This window comes from Artemia sp. Qi Xiang Cuo, chromosome 3 (genome assembly GCF_049724085.1).
Source record: "Artemia sp. Qi Xiang Cuo chromosome 3, ASM4972408v1, whole genome shotgun sequence".
Classification (NCBI taxonomy): Eukaryota; Metazoa; Arthropoda; class Branchiopoda; order Anostraca; family Artemiidae; genus Artemia; species Artemia sp. Qi Xiang Cuo.
Window position 1 is genome coordinate 6,882,427 of NC_142796.1, and position 21,329 is coordinate 6,903,755.

A 21,329-nucleotide genomic window follows, 5' to 3' on the forward strand; every position below is an offset into this window, starting at 1 on the left:
CATATCATTCCATTTGGAAATGGGATGATAAGGAACTTTCTTTGTACTATACATGTTGAAAAGCAACGAAAATAAACCAAATAAAATATTTTAATTATTAAGACTGCTAGTGTTGTGGCCTCTTTTGCAGGGCCAGAAATTTGGAAAAAAATTCAATCATAAAATTAATCTTTAATTTTAGTAGATATATATATATTAAAAATGACAGTGGAAAGAAAACATGACTAACATGCAATGAGAATAAAAGGTTTAGCGCAAGAGATCTGGAGAATCATCATTAACACTACTATCATCTTCATCCTTGATTTTATCCCACCTCCAAATCGTCTGATCATCACAAACACAAATAATAACTGAGCCATCACGTGATATGGCAGTTTGTCTCACTGCTGTGTTGCACTTCGGATGTGATAGTACAACATGTTTAGCCTGTATCAAATTATCAATATCTAGGTCCCATACATAAGTTTTGCCAAATTGATTCCCAAGTGCGAGCACTTTATTATTTACATTCAAACCAAATCTGATATACAAAAGTTCGCAATCGGCCACAGTTAAAACATGAAGTTTACTAATTTGCGAGCCTTTAATTTCAGAGCTGTTAATTTTCCCTGGTTTCCAAAGGACAATCTCATTTTCGCATGCCTTTGATGCCACAAAATCACCAATCCAACGAACACAGTCCACATAGTTTCTATGTATATCCCTAGTAGAGAAAACTGGAAAGTTAACCTGAACTGTTTTAAAATGTTTATTATTTTGTTTAGCTGAATCCCATAGAGCTCTTTTCATTAGCTCACTCCCAATATCCCAAATCTTCAATGAGTGGTCCATCCCTCCAGAAACAATCCACCTCCCATCCCTACTAAAATCCGCACTGATTGCTTCACTTCTATGCCCATCAACCCCACCTAATACTGCAATTAGTTTATCAGATCTTATATTCCATAATCGAATTGAATAGTCTTTTGACACACTCATTAGTACATCAGTTAACAAGGGGTGGAATTGTAATTCATTAATAGCTGTACCATGACCAATGTAATTCTTTATACACTTTCGTGTCGCTAAGCTGAATACGCGAATTACGCCCTTTTCGCCAGCAGCTGCGAGAATTGGCCTCCCGGTTTCTTTATCAAAAGACCACGCACATGTAAAAAATTCTTCAGCATGAGGACCAGGGCTTGGATCAGAAAATACACATATCACCTTAATCGCACCAGACGGACAGCATTCATAAACAGTAACTCTGTTGCTCCCAGCTGTTGCAAATATTTTGGGCGAGTTGTCTTTAAGATGGTCATTGAATCGAACCCCAAATAGTGATTTTCCATGATCTTCAGTTACACTGGACTTTAAAACATAGCCTACCCTTGGAGCTGGTTTGGAACTACTCTTTCTTTTTCTTTTACCAATGGCTTTGGTGTCACTTGATGATATTGTTGAAAAACTGTGCATACTCGATGTATCATCATCAGAAGCAACTTCACCAGAACTATCATCAACTGCTCTTGATCCCATCGTAAAGAATAGAGTGAAAGATTTGTGCCCTTAAAGAAGAGCAATGTTTACAATTAAATGGCAAATGATAACTACTAAATAGTATTATTATTTTTTTTACTTTAACTTAAATTATTATTGATTATTAAAATACTATTTAATTATTTTTAATTACCAAAAATATTTAATAATTTTTTAATTGTTAATTCTTTAACTATTTATCTTGTAACTTTATATTTATTTCAAGTTATTATCTTTTAAATATTTTTTAATTTATTCATTGTGATTTAAATACCTAATTATTAAACTACTAATAATTATAAATTTATAAATATTATAAATTATATTATAATTTATAAATTTTATAATTTATTATTAATTTATAAATTATAATTATAAATAACTATTATACATTGAAAGCCTACATTTGCTTTTCAAACAACTACTGAAATTAACAAACTAGCTGGAAATCTATTTGGCTAAACGCATAAAAAAAATTAAACCTCGTGAGGTCTGGGAACATAACTAACTACTATTTAAAAAATGAGCAAATAATTTGAATAACCCCACCATATATATAACACCATGTAATTAGCTCAAGATGAGTGGTTGGCTGGGAGTTATGTACACTTCTAAATTCCATGAAGTAAGCTAGCAGAAGACAGCAAGCTCTACCAGCTATTTTCGTAAATAAGACAGTGACATCTAGTAGGTATCAGGATACGAAATTTCAATGCTATAGTTTGTTCTAAATCTCAGCAGTAAGCTCGTTGATAATTCAGCATAACTTAGTCTATCTAATTTTTAACCTATCATGGTTACAGCAATAGCTGCAATCTAATAAAGTAAGAATCACGGTCCATAGTAACAGTCCAGTGAGAAAAAAAAACACCATTTGTAGCTGATTCAGGAATGGTAACTATTATTATATAGCTATTATTATATATATTATATAGCAAAGTTTTCCTTTGGAAACAAATTTATTAGAACATGGAAAATTATCATTTATTTAGTTTATTATTATTTCAATTATTATTCATTTATTATTATATTATAAATTGTTTATTAATGTATTATAAAATGCTAATATATTAGGCATCACTGAATTGTCCTCGTTTTATTTTTCCCTGCTAACAGGGTACTGGAACAACACAGAGAGCGGTTTAACAGCTTTTTTGAAATTCTAGAAAAGCTTGCCATCTCCTATGTGCAGGAACGAGTGGACAACCCCCTCTCCTCCTCTATCTGTGTCTACGAACATTCCAAACTTAAATCTATACACTCATCAAATCTGGCTGCCAATCATAACTAGTTCTAATTTTTAGCTCAGTTGAAACAAGATATCCAGGGAGGGGGTTAACTCCTCTCCCTCCCATACCTAGGTTAAAGTACATTTCAAGCTTAAATCACAGCTCTTACACTCATAATAATCAGATTTCTCATTATAACTTATTCTAATTTTTAGCTCAGTTGAAACACGAGTTTCAGGGAGGGGGCTCCTCCCTCTCTCCTACCTACATCAAAGTGCAGTTCAAGCTTCAGCCAAAGCAGATTTATGAGTGCATATTCATTAAATCAGGATTACTATCATAACTTGTTCCAACTCTTAGCTCGATTGAAACACGAATTTCAAGGGGGGGGGGTAAACCTTTCACCACCCCTCCTATGTCTAGGTACAGTGTACTGTATATAAATTAAGAAAGTATTATCAAAATCAATAATTTTTGGCTACAACATTCTCAGCGCGTACAAACAGCTCCTCCCATTTAATCTACCATCAGCAGTCCAGTGTATATTACCCTGGAACATGTATTTTGGCAGAAATTTTCTCAATATGCCTTTGAAACCAACTCCAGACTTTGAAACCAACCTGTAATTTCTGAAGGCATCTAATAATAACATTACACTACTAATTACCAATTTGTATACATGTATTGGAATAAATTAATTTAAAATTATATTCTTTTAAAGTTAGTGTTACAAAGGTGAAGCCAAGTCTCGCGTTCAAGAGAGATCTGACTTGTCTATCCGTGAAAAAATCAAATGTCACTTATGTTTATACTTGTTTAAATGTTCTCCAGAGCACTTACATCTTGGTCCAGCTTTGTCTAATGGTTGAAATATGGAATTTTTTATGGAAAAAATATGGAAACACTGTAAATATATCTACAGTAGTGCAGTCCAAGCTTAAATCCTAGCTTATAGGCTCTTTAAATCAAGCTTCCTATAAAAATTTATTCTAATTTATTAGCATAACCCAACCAAAAACCATTATTCCACATGGAGGAAGGGAATGAAGGAAATTTCAAAATAAAATTAAGACTCCCTGCCAAGCAAAGTTGAATACAAGCTTCAGTGTAAAACACCTCAAGGTATTGCAATGCAACAATAACAACTAGAAAACAATTGATGACCTTTTGCTCTTACTCATATTAAAGTAAAACATTCCTAACTTTTAACGTTTGTGAAGGAAAAGCCAACATCCTCCCACAATTAAAGTTCCTACATCCCTCCACGGATTATAGATTTCATTAATATATGACTGCCAGATAAAATACTCAAAATGGGTAATAATAATTAGGAATGCAGTAACTTCTAATTAGAAGGATTGACAAAAGGGAGAGAGCATTCACAAATCAGCAGGGACGTGGGGAGGGGTAAGGGGCACGAACCATAACTCAGGCTCCAACACTTCAGGTACGCTCTTGTTGTCTAGTTGTAAATAAAGATTAGGATAATATAATGTAATTTTATGTAGAGCGAAGATACGTTAATAAGAGGGGCGAGGAAGATGTAAATCGAAGAGCAAACAAAGTATCCATAGAAGCTCAGAAATCATGCCTCAACAACAATTTTCCAGGTAAAACAAATGAGGTCCCAGTTCACAAATTAAAGAGTTCTAAAGCAGATATATTTCCAGAATAAGAGAAACAGAGAAAAGACTCAGAATGCTCAAAAAACATCCTTACTCTTGTTCTAGCATTTTCTCTCGGGATTTTCTCAAGATGATATTACCTAGTCTTAAGGGGATTCTTTATATGAATCCTTGAGGGGGGAGGGGGGGCGCAGAGCGCAGTCCACCATTCAGTAGGTACATCAGGAGAATATAACAATCATGTAAGAGTACCGAAAACGTATTTACCAAAAAAGCGAGTTTCAAACAAGAATATAATTCGCGTGCCAAAATCCCTTAAGGTTTTGCAGCAACTTTAAACCACATGCCACAGTTGCAGAGCAATACAAGCAACAATAACTCAAGGGGAAGACAAGTATGTTGTTTCATATTTGTCATAAAATTAGCTCTTACTGGGCTCCATAAATAAATTAGAAATAAAGTCACATACTTAAAAACTTAAAATGAACAGGAATTACTATCAACAAATAAATGAAACCCAAAACAAACAAAATTAAAATGAATAATCCCATCAAACATAGGAAAGAAGAGTCGGAAAAAAAATTTCCAATTTCTGATTGGAAAAAAAGAAGGGACACAAACTGAAGACTTTGTTCTTTGGTTCCAGAGACTTCACAACACCTCATCTTTAGCTGCACAAGTATTGCTGCACTAGTCAGCAAACAAAAAAAGAAATATTCTCTCAAGACTAAAAATAAAGCCAGACACAAGTGAAATACTTAATTAAAGCTGAAACTTCGGAAAAGTAATTACCTTCCAGACAGTTATGATGTTAGTAAACTCCAGTATGAGAATTTGAGAAAAACCTTCAAGGAACAATTGAACCTATAAGTGGAAGGTCTAAAATTTGAAAATGTGGAAGATAGATGGAATACTTTTAGGAAAATACTTTGTGAAGTAGCATGCAGTGTCTTAAAGAGGAAAGTTAGAAACACAGCTAGGAATATTAGTGAAAATGCTTTGAGCTTGGTAGAAAAGAGGAGGGGTTTCTAAAAGAAGTATTATAATATGAATCAAGGAGGCATGGAGTGGAACACAGGGATTAGTCAGGATCTGGAAGATGCAGCCAGATGGCATAGTAGTACAATATTATTGTGACAAAGTAAATAATTGATAAGGAGTAGTGAATTTGGAGTTGTCTCAGATAAAGATAGGAAAGGGACCATAGTTACTGATAAGGAAAGTGTTAGAGAGACCATCTTTCGTCAGACAATCTAAACAGCTTGAGTGTTGTTTATATTTTACTGAAAAGGATATATATCTCAATTTTTTGGATCTTTACATTGGGCTGCAATTTTGAAAGATCCATGCCCCCAAACTAATTTTTTTTTGTGCATTAATCTACTTGGCAAGGGACTTATGTTTGTATGTTTCTTTGGCAAGGGACTTATGTTATGTCTGCACATTTCAAACAGCTCAGAAAAACAGCTGATTGGCCCTTTTTAGGACACCATTTACAGGCAAAATAATATTATGTTTTTTACCTTTTTTTACAAAATGGGTCTGCTTGAAGCAAGAACTTTCATATATAAGTCCCAACCCAACTGAAAAAAAACATCTTTGTACTGGCAGTTTTTAGAGACGATTGCCCCTAATCAAATTTTCTTAAGCATGTGATATCCCTTTGCTCAGGTCCTTTCAGGTGTAAGTTTCAAGCCAATCAGAGAAATATAGAATCTTTTGGCTTTATTGGGGGGAATTCATTTTTTTTCTTTTTTGTGCATTGGGATTCTATGAACCTAAGGACTTAGGAATATAAAATAGTAAAACATGAAAATAATAAAATAAATTTAATTTTTGGTCCTTTAGGATTTATTTTTTGGGGCCAAGTTCTTTTGGGGCCAAGTTTTTTTACAAAATGCTTGAAGCAAGAACTTTCATATATAAGTCCCAACCCAACTGAAAAAAAACATCTTTGTACTGCCAGTTTTTAGAGACGATTGCCCCCAATAAAATTTTTTTAAGCATGTGATTTCCCTTTGCTCAGGTCCTTTCAGGTGTAAGTTTCAAGCCAATCAGATAAATATAGATCTTTTGGCTTTATTCGGGGGGAATTCAATTTTTTTTTTTTTTGTGCATTGGGATCCTATGAATCTAAGGACTTAGGAATATAAAATAGTAAAACATGAGAATAATAAAAAAAAAAAAATTTTTGGTCCTTTAGGATTTATTTTTTGGGGCCAAGTTTTACTTGGCACAGGAAGACCCAAAAAATGTTTGGTCCCTTTAGCCTAGGCAACAATTTAGCACAGGGAAGATACAGGGTCCCTTAGCCCTTTAGCCCAGGCAACAATTATTGAATATTTGAATCCATTAAAAAAAAGTTAGTTTAGCAATTTTCATTCTCTATATTACAGGAGCCACTTTTTAAATAAAAAAAGAGCTCTTGGCCTTTTTTCTGGTACACTTTCAAGGAAAATAAAAATTCTTATTACTTTTTTCTCAAGCATTATGGTATCCATGCTCCATAGACTTATACATATAAGTGTCAAAATCAAGAAACATTAAATACATACTTTGCAGATACTACTTAATTTTCAATTAAGTTCATATTGAAGGATTTAGGATGCTTCTGATTATAAATCTAAGAATAATAATATAAGTTTAGAAGTCAAATACTAGGAAAAATTTTTTTTGGCCGCCAAAGATGGCAGCCGAAAAGGACGGTTCTTGGCAATCTATCATCCTTCATTCGCTAAACGTATCCTAGCCATTTCAACCTTTCTCTCATTATTGTCATAGAAAGTGGAATAGATCCACATTTTTCGCACAGCTTACTGTTTAAAGTACCGTCAATCAAAAGGGTACCTAAAGCAATCATTAGACAATAACATCAAGCCACCATATACTACTATATGGTGCAAACTATAGGGCAAGTTCGTCTTTTTTCGCTTTTTCTTCAATGGAAGCATAAAAAAGACTTAGGAATGTACCCCCTAAAAAGGTATTTTTCAAAATCTAATTCTTCACCCTCATTCTTGCGGCAATCTTAGGATTTGTGACGGCAAGCTGAGATTTCTCCACTTTCCTTGTCATTTTCTTCTTCTGCAAAACTTTCCTACAGCTCACCAGATTTTCTGTATATGCTTCATGTCAAACAAGTTGCTTCATAAATTCACCTGATTCTTTAGCCAGAGTTGCCAGCTCTGAGAGTTCGTGGGATGATTTATCTTCACTACTATTTATTTCTCTAAGTATACACGGTAGAACTATGGGAAGATACTCCAGCACTGCTTTAGAACCATGGATCTGATGGAGATCAAGTAGGGCAGCAGCATAGAAATGGAAAGCAGCTATTCTCTAGAATAAAATAGAATATGTATAGGACATTATTACAAAGAAGTGTGATAGGCTTACTAATTTAATTCTAATGTATAATAACTTTTACATCAACTTTAACTTTAATAACTTAAGCTAATTCTAATGTATAAACAAATTATAATTCGAATCTGTATAATAACTTAAATAAGACAGTCAGATTATAGATAACAATATTATTTTATGCTATTATCATTATTATAATATACACTATTATTAATAATAATGTTATTAATAATATTATTTTCACTTCAGTTGCGGTGTGTTGCTTCATTTTTAAATACTATTTTCCTGGTTAATGTTCTACCATAAAACCAGTGTGTGTGTTCTTTCAATGCTCATTTTTCGTTGATTTTTTTTTTATCTTTCGATAATGTGATGCTGATTTGTGACATTGTATCGTCAGCATTTTATTTACACAAAACAGTTGTGTTTTCCCCTATTTTTGTATATTATCAAATAACAAAAAAGGTTTTAAATCAAAGCAAAAGTGACATTAAAGCTTAAAATGAAGAAGAGTTATTCCAAATATAGGGAAGGCTGCCTCCCCCTCATCCCCCTGCTCTTCATGCTAAAGTGTTATAATCCTTCATGGAAAGCATTTATGAGTCTGACCAAATTTAGTTAATGGGTAATTCAAAGTGTCTTATTTACCGAATGCCTTTCAAAACATTTAAAGTGGAAATGTTATTGTTTCAAGCAAATTTACATCAATAAGCCCTGTTTATTCTTGAGGCACTATGACGTAACATTTTCGACGTAATACCTTAAATTTGATTTCCTTTTTCCGGACCAAACTGCCTTTCTACCACGAAAAAATGAACGTTCAAATGGGGATAAGTCCATTTATTTAGACACTTATTTAGTTGTTCGGCATTGTGAAAGATACTTTTGACCCCATTACAAATGCCCTTGTTTTTCAGCAGTCGTTCTTAAAGCATTGGGAACAAAATGCCAAACTTTAGCTTAAAGAACGGGGAGTTGAGCAGTCCCCTTCATAAACGGACCATTTTCCGTTCATTTTAAGTTTTGATGTCATTCTACCCTTTCATTTGAATTTTTTTTTCATTAATTTTCTGTTGGTTTCTAATACAATACACAGGATTACCCCAAACAAACCTAAATACCGCGATTTTCAAAGATTATTTCTTTTGGTTGTCTAAAAATATGAAATGTTTAGGACTGAATCACACTCTTGTCAGTGTTGCCATGTTGAACCGTGAAAATAAAAAAGTACAAAATATAAGAAGATCATGAGGAATTCTCATAAGACATTAAATAAAATACAATACATAATACACACGCATACATATATATATATATATATATATATATATATATATATATATATATATATATATATATATATATATATATATATATATATATATATATATATATATATATATATATAAATTTTGATAGAGTCCTACCGTCATTACATTTACCTCACAAGAATTCAGCCAAGACTGAAAAAAGGGCTATTGGTTCTTGGTATTCGAATTGATTGAAAATTTGAACTTATTTCCTTTTTGCAATATTTGCTCTTTTTGCGATAGTCTTGCACGCTTTTTAGACACGGGTTCATCTTTTTGGGCCACTGATTTCATTTTATGCTGCATTTTACTATTTTTGTAATTAAATTTGTGTACATGAGTTACGCGAGTAAACAAATAAGTATCAAAAAACTGTCCATAAGACAGTTGAAACTAAAAAAAAATTAAATAGCAATATATCTTTAAATAGAGACTTGGGTGAGTAAATGTACAGACATTTAATTATAAAAATGATTTAATACAGTATAAAACAAAGTACGCAGACAATCAAAATGAGCCTGCGTCTGAATGGCGAAAAGCTGAATAAAAGAGCAAAAAGAGCAAATATTGCAAAAGCTGAATAGGCTTAGGGATTCATATCCAAAATTTGTATGTATTTCAACATTGTAAAAGTTGTAAGCACTTTATGGCTTTATTTTCCCGACTTTTATGCATTTTATAGTAGTATGCTTTTCAGTGATCGCTTTGGTAATAAAACTATCGTTTATATGGCGTCTTAGCAAGAATTTCTTTATAGTTATATCCTCTTTTTTTGCAGAAGGAGCTACATTCTCCTTGCTTCTTTATTTGGCGTCTTAGCAAGTTTGTTTATGTTCTATCCTCCTTCTTTTGTAGAACAAACTACATCCTCCTTTATTTGACGTCTTAGCAAGAACTTATTTATAGTTATTTGTTCCTTCTTTTCCAGAAGGAGCTACATCCTCCTCCTCTGTTATTTGGCGTCTTAGCAAGAATTTATTTACTGTTCTATCCTCCTTCTTTTGTAGAAAAAACTACATCCTCCTTCCTCCTCCCCCTTTATTTGATGTCTTAGCAAGATTTTATTTATAGTTCTATCATCCTTTTTTTGCAGAAGGAGCTACATCCTCCTCCTCTGTTATTTGGCGTCTTAGCAAGAATGTATTTACTGTTCTATCCTCCTTCTTTTGTAGAAAAAACTACATCCTCCTTCCTCCTTTATTTGACGTCTTACCAAGAACTTATTTACAGTTCTATTTTCCTTCTTTTGCAGAAGGAGCTACATTCACCTCCTCTGTTATTTTGCGTCTCAGCACGAATTTATTTACTGTTCTATCCTCCTTCTTTTGTAGAAGGAGCTACATCCTCCTTTGTTTGGCGTCTTAGCAAGAAATTATTTATTGTTTTATTCTCCTTTTTTGTATGACAAGGTTGTACTTAGAAAGAAATCTTTGTTGTGTCCAAATCTTATGGTAAAGAATATGCACTTACTTTGTGAATGTAGAGTACTTGTTTGCATTTTGCCGTCTTACTCTCCCCATAAGGGAGGGTAAGTAGGCAGTGCCTTCACCCCTGGAAGACAAAAATAATTTCTGAAAAGCATAAAATATTGTATTGTTTAGTAATTTTTGACAAGTGCACTGGTGCAAGAAGATAGTAATTTGAGTTAAAAACATTCTCTTAGCCAAATTTTCAAGTTAAATCAATTGGTACAGTCCATTTTCTACATGTCTCCAACAAGTTCATAAAAGAACAAACTCAGCGTTTTTAGAGTATCATATTTTCGACAACACGATTATTTTTCAGTTTTTTTTTCCCATAGTCTATTTTACCTTTATAGTTAAAACCTAAAAAAATAGATACGTGTTGGCTTGAATAAAAAGAACCTTAAGACAATTATTATTCAACTCGTGTAAAATTCGTACCTTTTTAAAATTCGAGCACCACACATAGGCTACCCATTTATGATGGAATAATAATTAGAAATACAGTTTGGGCCTAGATTAAGAGGGTCGGGTCGTAGCCGCCTTTTCTCTAGCGATGCACACTTGTTACTCCATCCCCTCCTACCAAACATACAGGATAGTAACACATCCATCTATTAAAAGCTTTCAATTGTATACAGTCGTATTGTCCCTTGTACTCATTAACAAAGGAACTAAAAAAAGTTGAAAATTTGTAAATATCTCAAACACATTTACGTAGCTCACACAAAAACTAAAATTTTTGCTGGGTGTAACCAAGTCAGGTTTTACCCATGTGAACTTTTCAAGGAACAAAAAAATTTCTCATAGAAATCAGGAAAATCTTGGTAGGACACAGTTGCTCTCCACCTCCCACGCCTAAATCTAAAAAAAATCCTTGCTTAGGAATCTCAATAAAAAAAAAAAACATTTATAAGGGAAAGTACATTTTAGTCTTGATGTTAGGATTTTAGTGCTATTTAAAGGATTTTTTTGTCCAATGGTCTTAAAAGTCTTCAAAATACTTCCTGGAAGGGGAGGGGAGTGCTAGACTGCTATAGTCACAGCCCCTTTTGCAGGCCAGAAATTTGGAAAAATAGCTTCAATCATAAAATTTATCTTTATTTATATATATATATATATATATATATATATATATATATATATATATATATATATATATATATATATATATATATATATATATATATATATATATATATATATATATATATATATATAATAAATGACTGTGATAAAAGACATCACTAACATGACTCATACATATCATTCTGTTTGGAAATGGGACACTAAGGAACTTCCTTTGTTTTTAACATTTGAAAAGTGTAATTAATTACCGAGACGAAAATAAATTAAATAAAATATTCCAATTATGAAGACTGCTAGTGTTGCGGCCCTTTTGCAGGGCCATAAATTTGAAAAAAGCTTCGATCATGAAATTAATCTTTATTTTTGTTTTATATACATTAAAAATGACAGTGAAAAAACACATGACTAACATAACTCGTTCATATCATTCCATTTGGAAATGGGACGATAAGGAACTTTCTTTGTACTATACATGTTGAAAAGCAACGAAAATAAACCAAATAAAATATTCTAATTATTAAGACTGCTAGTGTTGTGGCCTCTTTTGCAGGGCCAGAAATTTGGAAAAAAAATTCAATCATAAAATTAATCTTTAATTTTAGTAGATATATATATATTAAAAATGACAGTGGAAAGAAAACATGACTAACATGCAATGAGAATAAAAGGTTTAGCGCAAGAGATCTGGAGAATCATCATTAACACTACTATCATCTTCATCCTTGATTTTATCCCACCTCCAAATCGTCTGATCATCACAAACACAAATAATAACTGAGCCATCACGTGATATGGCAGTTTGTCTCACTGCTGTGTTGCACTTCGGATGTGATAGTAAAACATGTTTAGTCTGTATCAAATTATCAATATCTAGATCCCATACATAAGTTTTGCCAAATTGATTCCCAAGTGCGAGCACTTTATTATTTACATTCAAACCAAATCTGATGTACCAAAGTTCGCAATCGGCCACAGTTAAAACATGAAGTTTACTAATTTGCGAGCCTTTAATTTCAGAGCTGTTAATTTTCCCTGGTTTCCAAAGGACAATCTCATTTTCGCATGCCTTTGATGCCACAAAATCACCAATCCAACGAACACAGTCCACATAGTTTCTATGTATATCCCTAGTAGAGAAAACTGGAAAGTTAACCAGAACTGTTTTAAAATGTTTATTATTTTGTTTAGCTGAATCCCATAGAGCTCTTTTCATTAGCTCACTCCCAATATCCCAAATCTTCAATGAGTGGTCCATCCCTCCAGAAACAATCCACCTCCCATCCCTACTAAAATCCGCACTGATTGCTTCACTTCTATGCCCATCAACCCCACCTAATACTGCAATTAGTTTATCAGATCTTATATTCCATAATCGAATTGAATAGTCTTTTGACACACTCATTAGTACATCAGTTAACAAGGGGTGGAATTGTAATTCATTAATAGCTGTACCATGACCAATGTAATTCTTTATACACTTTCGTGTCGCTAAGCTGAATACACGAATTACACCCTTTTCGCCAGCAGCTGCGAGAATTGGCCTCCCGGTTTCTTTATCAAAAGACCACGCACATGTAAAAAATTCTTCAGCATGAGGACCAGGGCTTGGATCAGAAAATACACATATCACCTTAATCGCACCAGACGGACAGCATTCATAAACAGTAACTCTGTTGCTCCCAGCTGTTGCAAATATTTTGGGCGAGTTGTCTTTAAGATGGTCATTGAATCGAACCCCAAATAGTGATTTTCCATGATCTTCAGTTACACTGGACTTTAAAACATAGCCTACCCTTGGAGCTGGTTTGGAACTACTCTTTCTTTTTCTTTTACCAACGGCTTTGGTGTCACTTGATGATATTGTTGAAAAACTGTGCATACTCGATGTATCATCATCAGAAGCAACTTCACCAGAACTATCATCAACTGCTCTTGATCCCATCTTAAAGAATAGAGTGAAAGATTTGTGCCTGGAAGAACAGCAATGTTTACAATTAAATGGCAAGTGATAACTACTAAATAGTATTATTATTTTTTTTACTTTAACTTAAATTATTATTGATTATTAAAATACTATTTAATTATTTTTAATTACCAAAAATATTTAATAATTTTTTAATTGTTAATTCTTTAACTATTTATCTTGTAACTTTATATTTATTTTAAGTTATTATCTTTTAAATATTTTTTAATTTATTCATTGTGATTTGAATACCTAATTATTAAACTACTAATAATTATAAATTTATAAATATTATAAATTATATTTTAATTTATAAATTTTATAATTTATTATTAATTTATAAATTATAATTATAAATAACTATTATACATTGAAAGCCTACATTTGCTTTTCAAACCACTACTGAAATTAACAAACTAGCTGGAAATCTATTTGGCTAAACGCATAAAAAAAATTAAACCTTGTGAGGTCTGGGAACATAACTAACTACTATTTAAAAAATGAGCAAATAATTTGAATAACCCCACCATATATATAACACCATGTAATTAGCTCAAGATGAGTGGTTGGCTGGGAGTTATGTACACTTCTAAATTCCATGAAGTAAGCTAGCAGAAGACAGCAAGCTCTACCAGCTATTTTCATAAATAAGACAGTGACATCTAGTAGGTATCAGGATACTAAATTTCAATGCTATAGTTTGTTCTAAATCTCAGCAGTAAGCACGTTGATAATTCAGCATAACTTAGTCTATCTAATTTTTAACCTATCATGGTTACAGCAATAGCTGCAATCTAATAAAGTAAGAACCACGGTCCATAGTAACAGTCCAGTGAGAAAAAAAACACCATTTGTAGCTGATTCAGGAATGGTAACTATTATTATATAGCTATTATTATATATATTATATAGCAAAGTTTTCCTTTGGAAACAAATTTATTAGAACTTGGAAAATTATCATTTATTTAGTTTATTATTATTTCAATTATTATTCATTTATTATTATATTATAAATTGTTTATTAATGTATTATAAAATGCTAATATATTAGCCATCACTGAATTGTCCTCGTTTTATTTTTCCCTGCTAACAGGGTACTGGAACAACATAGAGAGCGGTTTAACGGCTTTTTTGAAATTCTAGAAAAGCTTGCCATCTCCTATGTGCAGGAACGGGTGGATAACCCCCTCTCCTCCTCTATCTGTGTCTACGAACATTCCAAACTTAAATCTATACACTCATCAAATCTGGCTGCCAATCATAACTAGTTCTAATTTTTAGCTCAGTTGAAACAAGATATCCAGGGAGGGGGTTAACTCCTCTCCCTGCCATACCTAGGTTAAAGTACATTTCAAGCTTAAATCACAGCTCTTACACTCATAATAATCAGATTTCTCATTATAACTTATTCTAATTTTTAGCTCAGTTGAAACACGAGTTTCAGGGAGGGGGCTCCTCCCTCTCTCCTACCTACATCAAAGTGCAGTTCAAGCTTCAGCCAAAGCAGATTTATGAGTGCATATTCATTAAATCAGGATTACTATCATAACTTGTTCCAACTCTTAGCTCGATTGAAACACGAATTTCAAGGGGGGGGGGGGTAAACCTTTCACCACCCCTCCTATGTCTAGGTACAGTGTACTGTATATAAATTAAGAAAGTATTATCAAAATCAATAATTTTTGGCTACTACATTCTCGGCGCGTACAAACAGCTCCTCCCATTTAATCTACCATCAGCAGTCCAGTGTATATTATCCAGGAACACGCATTTTGGCAGAAACTTTCTCAAAATGCCTTTGAAACCAACTCGAGACTTTGAAACCAACCTGTAATTTCTAAAGGCATCTAATAATAACATTACACTACTAATTACCAATTTTTATATATGTATTGGAATAAATTAATTTAAAATTAGTTTCTGTTAAAGTTAGTGTTACAAAGGTGAAGCCAAGTCTCGCGTTCAAGAGAGATCTGACTTGTCTATCCATGAAAAAATCGAATGTCGCTTATGTTTATACTTGTTTAAATGTTCTCCAGAGCACTTACATCTTGGTCCGGCTTTGTCTAATGGTTGAAATATGGAATTTTTTATGGAAAAAATACGGAAACACTGTAAATTTATCTACAGTAGTGCAGTCCAAGCTTAAATCCTAGCTCATAGGCTCTTTAAATCAAGCTTCCTATAATAATTTATTCTAATTTATTAGCTTAACCCAACCAAAAACAATTAATCCACATGGAGGAAGGGAATGAAGGAAATTTCAAAATAAAATTAAGACTCCCTGCCAAGCAAAGTTGAATACAAGCTTCAGTGTAAAACAACCCAAGGTATTGCAATGCAACAATAACAACTAGAAAACAATTGATGACCTTATGCTCTTACTCTTACTCATATTAAAGTAAAACATTCCTAACTTTTAACGTTTGTGAAGGAAAAGCCAACATCCTCCCACAATTAAAGCTCCTACATCCCTCCACGGATTATAGATTTCATGAATATATGACTGCCAGATCAAATACTCAAAATGGGTAATAATAATTAGGAATGCAGTACACTTCTAATTAGAAGGATTGACAAAAGGGAGAGAGCATTCACAAATCATCAGGGACGTGGGGAGGGGTAAGGGGCTCGAACCATAACTCAGGCTCCAACACTTCAGGTACGCTCTTATAGCGGAAGACGCAGGGCGTATAGTTGTAAATAAAGATTAGGATAATATAATGTAATTTGATGTAGAGCGAAGATACGTTAATAAGAGGGGCGAGGAAGATGTAAATCGAAGAGCAAACAAAGTATCCATAGAAGCTCAGAAATCATGCCTCAACAACAATTTTCCAGGTAAAACAAATGAGGTCCCAGTTCACAAATTAAAGAGTTCTAAATCAGATATATTTCCAGAATAAGAGAAACAGAGAAAAGACTCAGAATGCTCAAAAAACATCCTTACTCTTGTTCTAGCATTTTCTCTCGGGATTTTCTCAAGATGATATTCCCTAGTCTTAAGGGGATTCTTTATATGAATCCTTGAGGGGGAGGGGGGCAGAGCGCAGTCCACCATTCAGTAGGTACATCAGGAGAATATAACAATCCTGTAAGAGTACCGAAAACGTATTTACCAAAAAAGCGAGTTTCAAACAAGAATATAATTCGCGTGCCAAAATCCCTTAAGGTTTTGCAGCAACTTTAAACCACATGCCACAGTTGCAGAGCAATACAAGCAACTATAATTCAAGGGGAAGACAAGTATGTTTTTTCATATTTGTCATAAAATTAGCTCTTACTGGGCTCCATAAATAAATTAGAAATAAAGTCACATACTTAAAAACTTAAAATGAACAGGAATTACTATCAACATAAAACTTAAGAATATCATGGTGTTGTACTAAGAAATTGTACAGAGCGTTCCTGTTGAAATTACAGACATTAGTCTGCATATCCCATCACTATCCTGCTATGGTCATATTTAGACCCCGGCGCCGCGACGGCAGATCGACCGAACGCCGGCAACGAGAAGCACGGTTGACCGCCACCCATTTGTCACTACGCCACCAGCGCACCGCCACCGGCAGAGGTGGCGGCGTCTCGTGTGGTTTAGTATTTCGATTTTCCTGGTTAGAAATCAAGCAGGGCTTGCAATATCCCCAAATGTTAGGGTATATCCCCGAAAATCTATGCGTGAAACCCAAAACAAACAAAATTAAAATGAATAATCCCATCAAACATAGGAAAGAAGAGTCGTAAAAAAATTTCCAATTTCTACTTGGAAAAAAAGAAGGGACACATACTGGAGACTTTGTTCTTTGGTTCCAGAGACTTCACAACACCTCATCTTTAGCTGCACTAGTATTGCTGCACTAGTCAGCAAACAAAAAAGAAATATTCTCTCAAGACTAAAAATAAAGCCAGACACAAGTGAAATACTTAATTAAAGCTGAAACTTCGGAAAAGTAATTACCTTCCAGACAGTTATGATGTTAGTAAACTCCAGTATGAGAATTTGAGAAAAACCTTCAAGGAACAATTGAACCTATAAGTGGAAGGTCTAAAATTTGAAAATGTGGAAGATAGATGGAATACTTTTAGGAAAATACTTTGTGAAGTAGCATGCAGTGTCTTAAAGAGGAAAGTTAGAAACACAGCTAGGAATATTAGTGAAAATGCTTTGAGCTTGGTAGAAAAGAGGAGGGGTTTCTAAAAGAAGTATTATAATATGAATCAAGGAGGCATGGAGTGGAACACAGGGATTAGTCAGGATCTGGAAGATGCAGCCAGATGGCATAGTAGTACAATATTATTGTGACAAAGTAAATAATTGATAAGGAGTAGTGAATTTGGAGTTGTCTCAGATAAAGATAGGAAAGAGACCATAATTACTGATAAGGAAAGTGTTAGAGAGACCATCTTTCGTCAGACAATCTAAACAGCTTGAGTGTTGTTTATATTTTACTGAAAAGGATATATATCTCATTTTTTTGGATCTTTACATTGGGCTGCAATTTTGAAAGATCCATGCCCCCAAACTAAATTTATTTTGTGCATTAGTCTACTTGGCAAGGGACTTATGTTTGTTGTTTTATGTTTGTATGTTTCTTTGGCAAGGGACTTATGTTATGTTTGCACATTTCAAACAGCTCAGAAAAACAGCTGATTGGCCCTTTTTAGGACACCATTTACAGGCAAAATAATATTATTTTTTTACCTTTTTTTACAAAATGGGTCTGCTTGAAGCAAGAACTTTCATATATAAGTCCCAACCCAACTGAAAAAAACATCTTTGTACTGCTAGTTTTTAGAAACCCTTGCCCCTAATCAAATTTTCTTAAGCATGTGATTTCCCTTTGCTCAGGTCCTTTCAGGTGTAAGTTTCAAGCCAATCAGAGAAATATAGATCTTTTGGCTTTATTGGGGGGAATTCATTTTTTTCTTTTTTGTGCATTGGGATCCTATGAACCTAAGGACTTAGGAATATGAAATAGTAAAACATGAGAACAATAAAAAAAAAAATTGGGTCCTTTAGGATTTATTTTTTGGGGCCAAGTTCCACTTGGCACAGGAAGACCCCAAAAGATGTTTGGTCCCTTTAGCCCAGGCAACAATTTAGCCCAGGGAAGATACAGGGTCCCTTAGCCCTTTAGCCCAGGCAACAATTATTGAATATTTGAATCCATTAAAAAAAAGTTAGTTTAGCAATTTTCATTCTCTGTATTACAGGAGCCACTTTTTAAATAAAAAAAAGAGCTCTTGGCCTTTTTTCTGGTACACTTTCAAGGAAAATAAAAATTCTTATTACTTTTTTCTCAAGCATTATGGTATCCATGCTCCATAGACTTATACATATAAGTGTCAAAATCAAGAAACATTAAATACATACTTTGCAGATACTGCTTAATTTTCAATTAAGTTCATATTGAAGGATTTAGGATGCTTCTGATTATAAATCTAAGAATAATAATATAAGTTTAGAAGTCAAATACTAAAACAATACAAAGTATATTCCACAAATTTTATTTATCCTACTTAAGTTAGAATTTTGGGTTTGTTCAAACAGGCTTCAGTAGTCTCATGTAATAAAATCTAGTTTTGCCTGAATAAATTACAATGGAATGTGGATAAAATATTACTTGAAATGGTTTTGAAAAGTAGATAACAACAGAATAAAGCATGATAATCTAACTAATAAAAACATCCTGCATATTATGAAGTAAGAATTTAATTGCTTTAGTTTTTTTTTTTTTTTTTTAGTTTTTATATGTTCCTAGACCGGTATGGAAAAAGTTCCAAAGCTGCCAGCATTAGAATTCCAAAAGCTGCCAAAACTGCCAACAAATTTCACTAGGCCATGAAAACTGCCAAGTAGCATTGCTACTATATTACCCCACTTTTTCAACAGTGGTTCCTAGAGGAAGGGACAGAGCTCCCCAGGAGGAGACATGCTAAAACAAAAAGGGAGGCATTTTTAGATTTTCTAATTTTATGCTCTTTTTATAGTTAAAGCTGTGTATATGACTATCACCCCAAGCCCCCCCCCCGTAAGTTCCCAAAGAAATGTTTTATTCAAAGGAGAGTTTAATTTTTTGCTTTCAGCAGTCCTGTTGATTTTTCCTTGTATACTTTGATAATATATTGGAAGTCCTGCATTTTTTTTTTTTTGCTTTTATATATCTATTAGTCTGTCTAGATCCTGCACTTTCAAGATCTCTCTGACATCCTTAGCCAAGAGTTGTTATTTCTCTCAGTCATCCTATCACTTTCCTCAAGTCTCTGGTAAGTCTTATTTCATACTTATTATGATTACATTTGATCAGACTGAAAGCTGTGTAATCTTTGTTGTTAGTAGTTGACTTGACATAATTCAGTGACATTTAAAAAGAGAGAGACAGAAAGAAAGTGAATTGGTGATATTAAAAAAAAAAAATATTGACATAAAACATAATGGCAAAAGAAAATTGTCAACAATCTCTTTATAATTTTTTTTTTTCAAAAAGAGTGTGTTCAGTCAATGAAGTTGGTGCTTTGACTCCTACTGTTTCAGTTATTGAGGCAAGGGTGGAAGGTACTTGTCTAATCTCATTCCTGGCATAACTATTCTACTCAAAAGGATCATTAATTGATGACCTTTTTTTGAAGCTTTATACACCATTTTCCTTTTTTCACGTTTTTAAATGCCCAAGAAAGATTGAATATTAAGAAAGAAACAGATTAAACTTATAACAGCATTGCATTGATGCTAATCATCCAGATCAGCTTTATATTGGGCGTAGATTTACAGTTATTGTTGACATTGTTGGCCAACATGAACAACATTTAAAATACCTTATTTCCCTTCAAATTCTAATTGAATAATTTACTTGTAAATCGAAAACCTTAGTAACACAATAACTTTCTATAATACCTTAGAGGATTTCAAAAATTCTTAAACTTCTTTTTAGCTATAAAACAGCTGCTGCAAGTCTATCAGAAAAGCTATGCTACTTAGCAGAGTAGTTTCTTTAACAGAGAGTTTTAATTAACTTAAGTAGTTTTAAGAAATTAATATGTTGATTTTCTAACTGGCTTTTCCCCACAAATTGAAAATACTTAGAAAGAGGGGGCTTGTTTAATTTCAAAAAAAAACACACAATTTAATCATTTGCCAAGTAGCTGTTCAAGATGAAACAAAGCTCTAAGAAATTAAGAAATGTTCAAAGAAATGAAGACAGATACAAGAACTAGAGTTCTGGTGGCTGCTTTATAACTACCAGCTTTCTAATCTCATGACTCAAGCTCAAATAAAATCAGCTTGCACAATTGTTGCTTGATTTCACCAACTGTAAGTGCCATAAAATCCTTGTTGAATAAGGGAAGAGGACTGTCAATGAGCAAAGGCATGCAATAACACATGGACAACAATATTAGCATTTTTTGTCCACTATCTTATGAGGCCTTGGTTAATTTTCCCATTATTTTGACCAAGCCTTATCTCCCAAGGCCTGCAAAGAAAAGGGAAAAGGAGACTTTGAGGTCAGTTCTCCTATCTCCTCTTGGAATTAGCTTAAGAATTAAATTACATATGAAACATGGCTGACAATTATGCAGCTGTGAAGGTCAAAATCAAAGGAGCATTTTGAATCATCTGCTAACAATGTGAAATATGTATCTCCTCTAGCACAGAGCAATATCATCAATAGTCTGAGCAATGTCAATTGGGACACCATTCTTAACAGAGCAAAAATGCAGTTTTTTTCTTCTTTTTTATTTGGGCCAATGAGAAAAGTGGTATAACT

General features: G+C 33.3%; 2 protein-coding genes across 6 annotated transcripts in view; both read right to left on the minus strand.

Moving 5' to 3' along the window:
- LOC148953706 (polycomb protein eed-A-like) lies at window positions 1-7,646 on the minus strand. 3 transcript variants are annotated; one of them, XM_089108446.1, is made up of 2 exons: window positions 7,534-7,646; window positions 1-1,550 (listed from the first exon to the last, which is right to left on the minus strand). In XM_089108446.1, exon 2 carries the CDS (start codon window positions 1,519-1,521, stop codon window positions 250-252), a length of 1,272 nt encoding a protein of 423 aa, XP_088964572.1. In that variant the 5' UTR covers window positions 1,522-1,550; window positions 7,534-7,646; the 3' UTR covers window positions 1-249. The 3 variants fall into 3 exon arrangements, with proteins under 3 accessions (XP_088964572.1, XP_088964571.1, XP_088964569.1); XM_089108445.1 differs by lacking the exon at window positions 7,534-7,646 and adding an exon at window positions 7,385-7,524; XM_089108443.1 differs by lacking the exon at window positions 7,534-7,646 and adding an exon at window positions 7,223-7,280.
- The window catches only part of LOC148953707 (polycomb protein eed-A-like), a 22,932-nt gene continuing 9,180 nt past the window's right edge, over window positions 7,578-21,329 (minus strand). For 2 of the 3 annotated variants that reach the window (XM_089108447.1, XM_089108449.1), the window contains exon 2: window positions 12,178-13,570. In XM_089108447.1, the coding sequence (XP_088964573.1) occupies window positions 12,271-13,542 (1,272 nt within the window). In that variant the 5' untranslated portion in view covers window positions 13,543-13,570 and the 3' untranslated portion in view covers window positions 12,178-12,270. Of the gene's footprint in view, window positions 7,715-12,177; window positions 13,571-21,329 lie in introns of those variants that run through there. The other variant, XM_089108448.1, reaches the window with a different exon arrangement.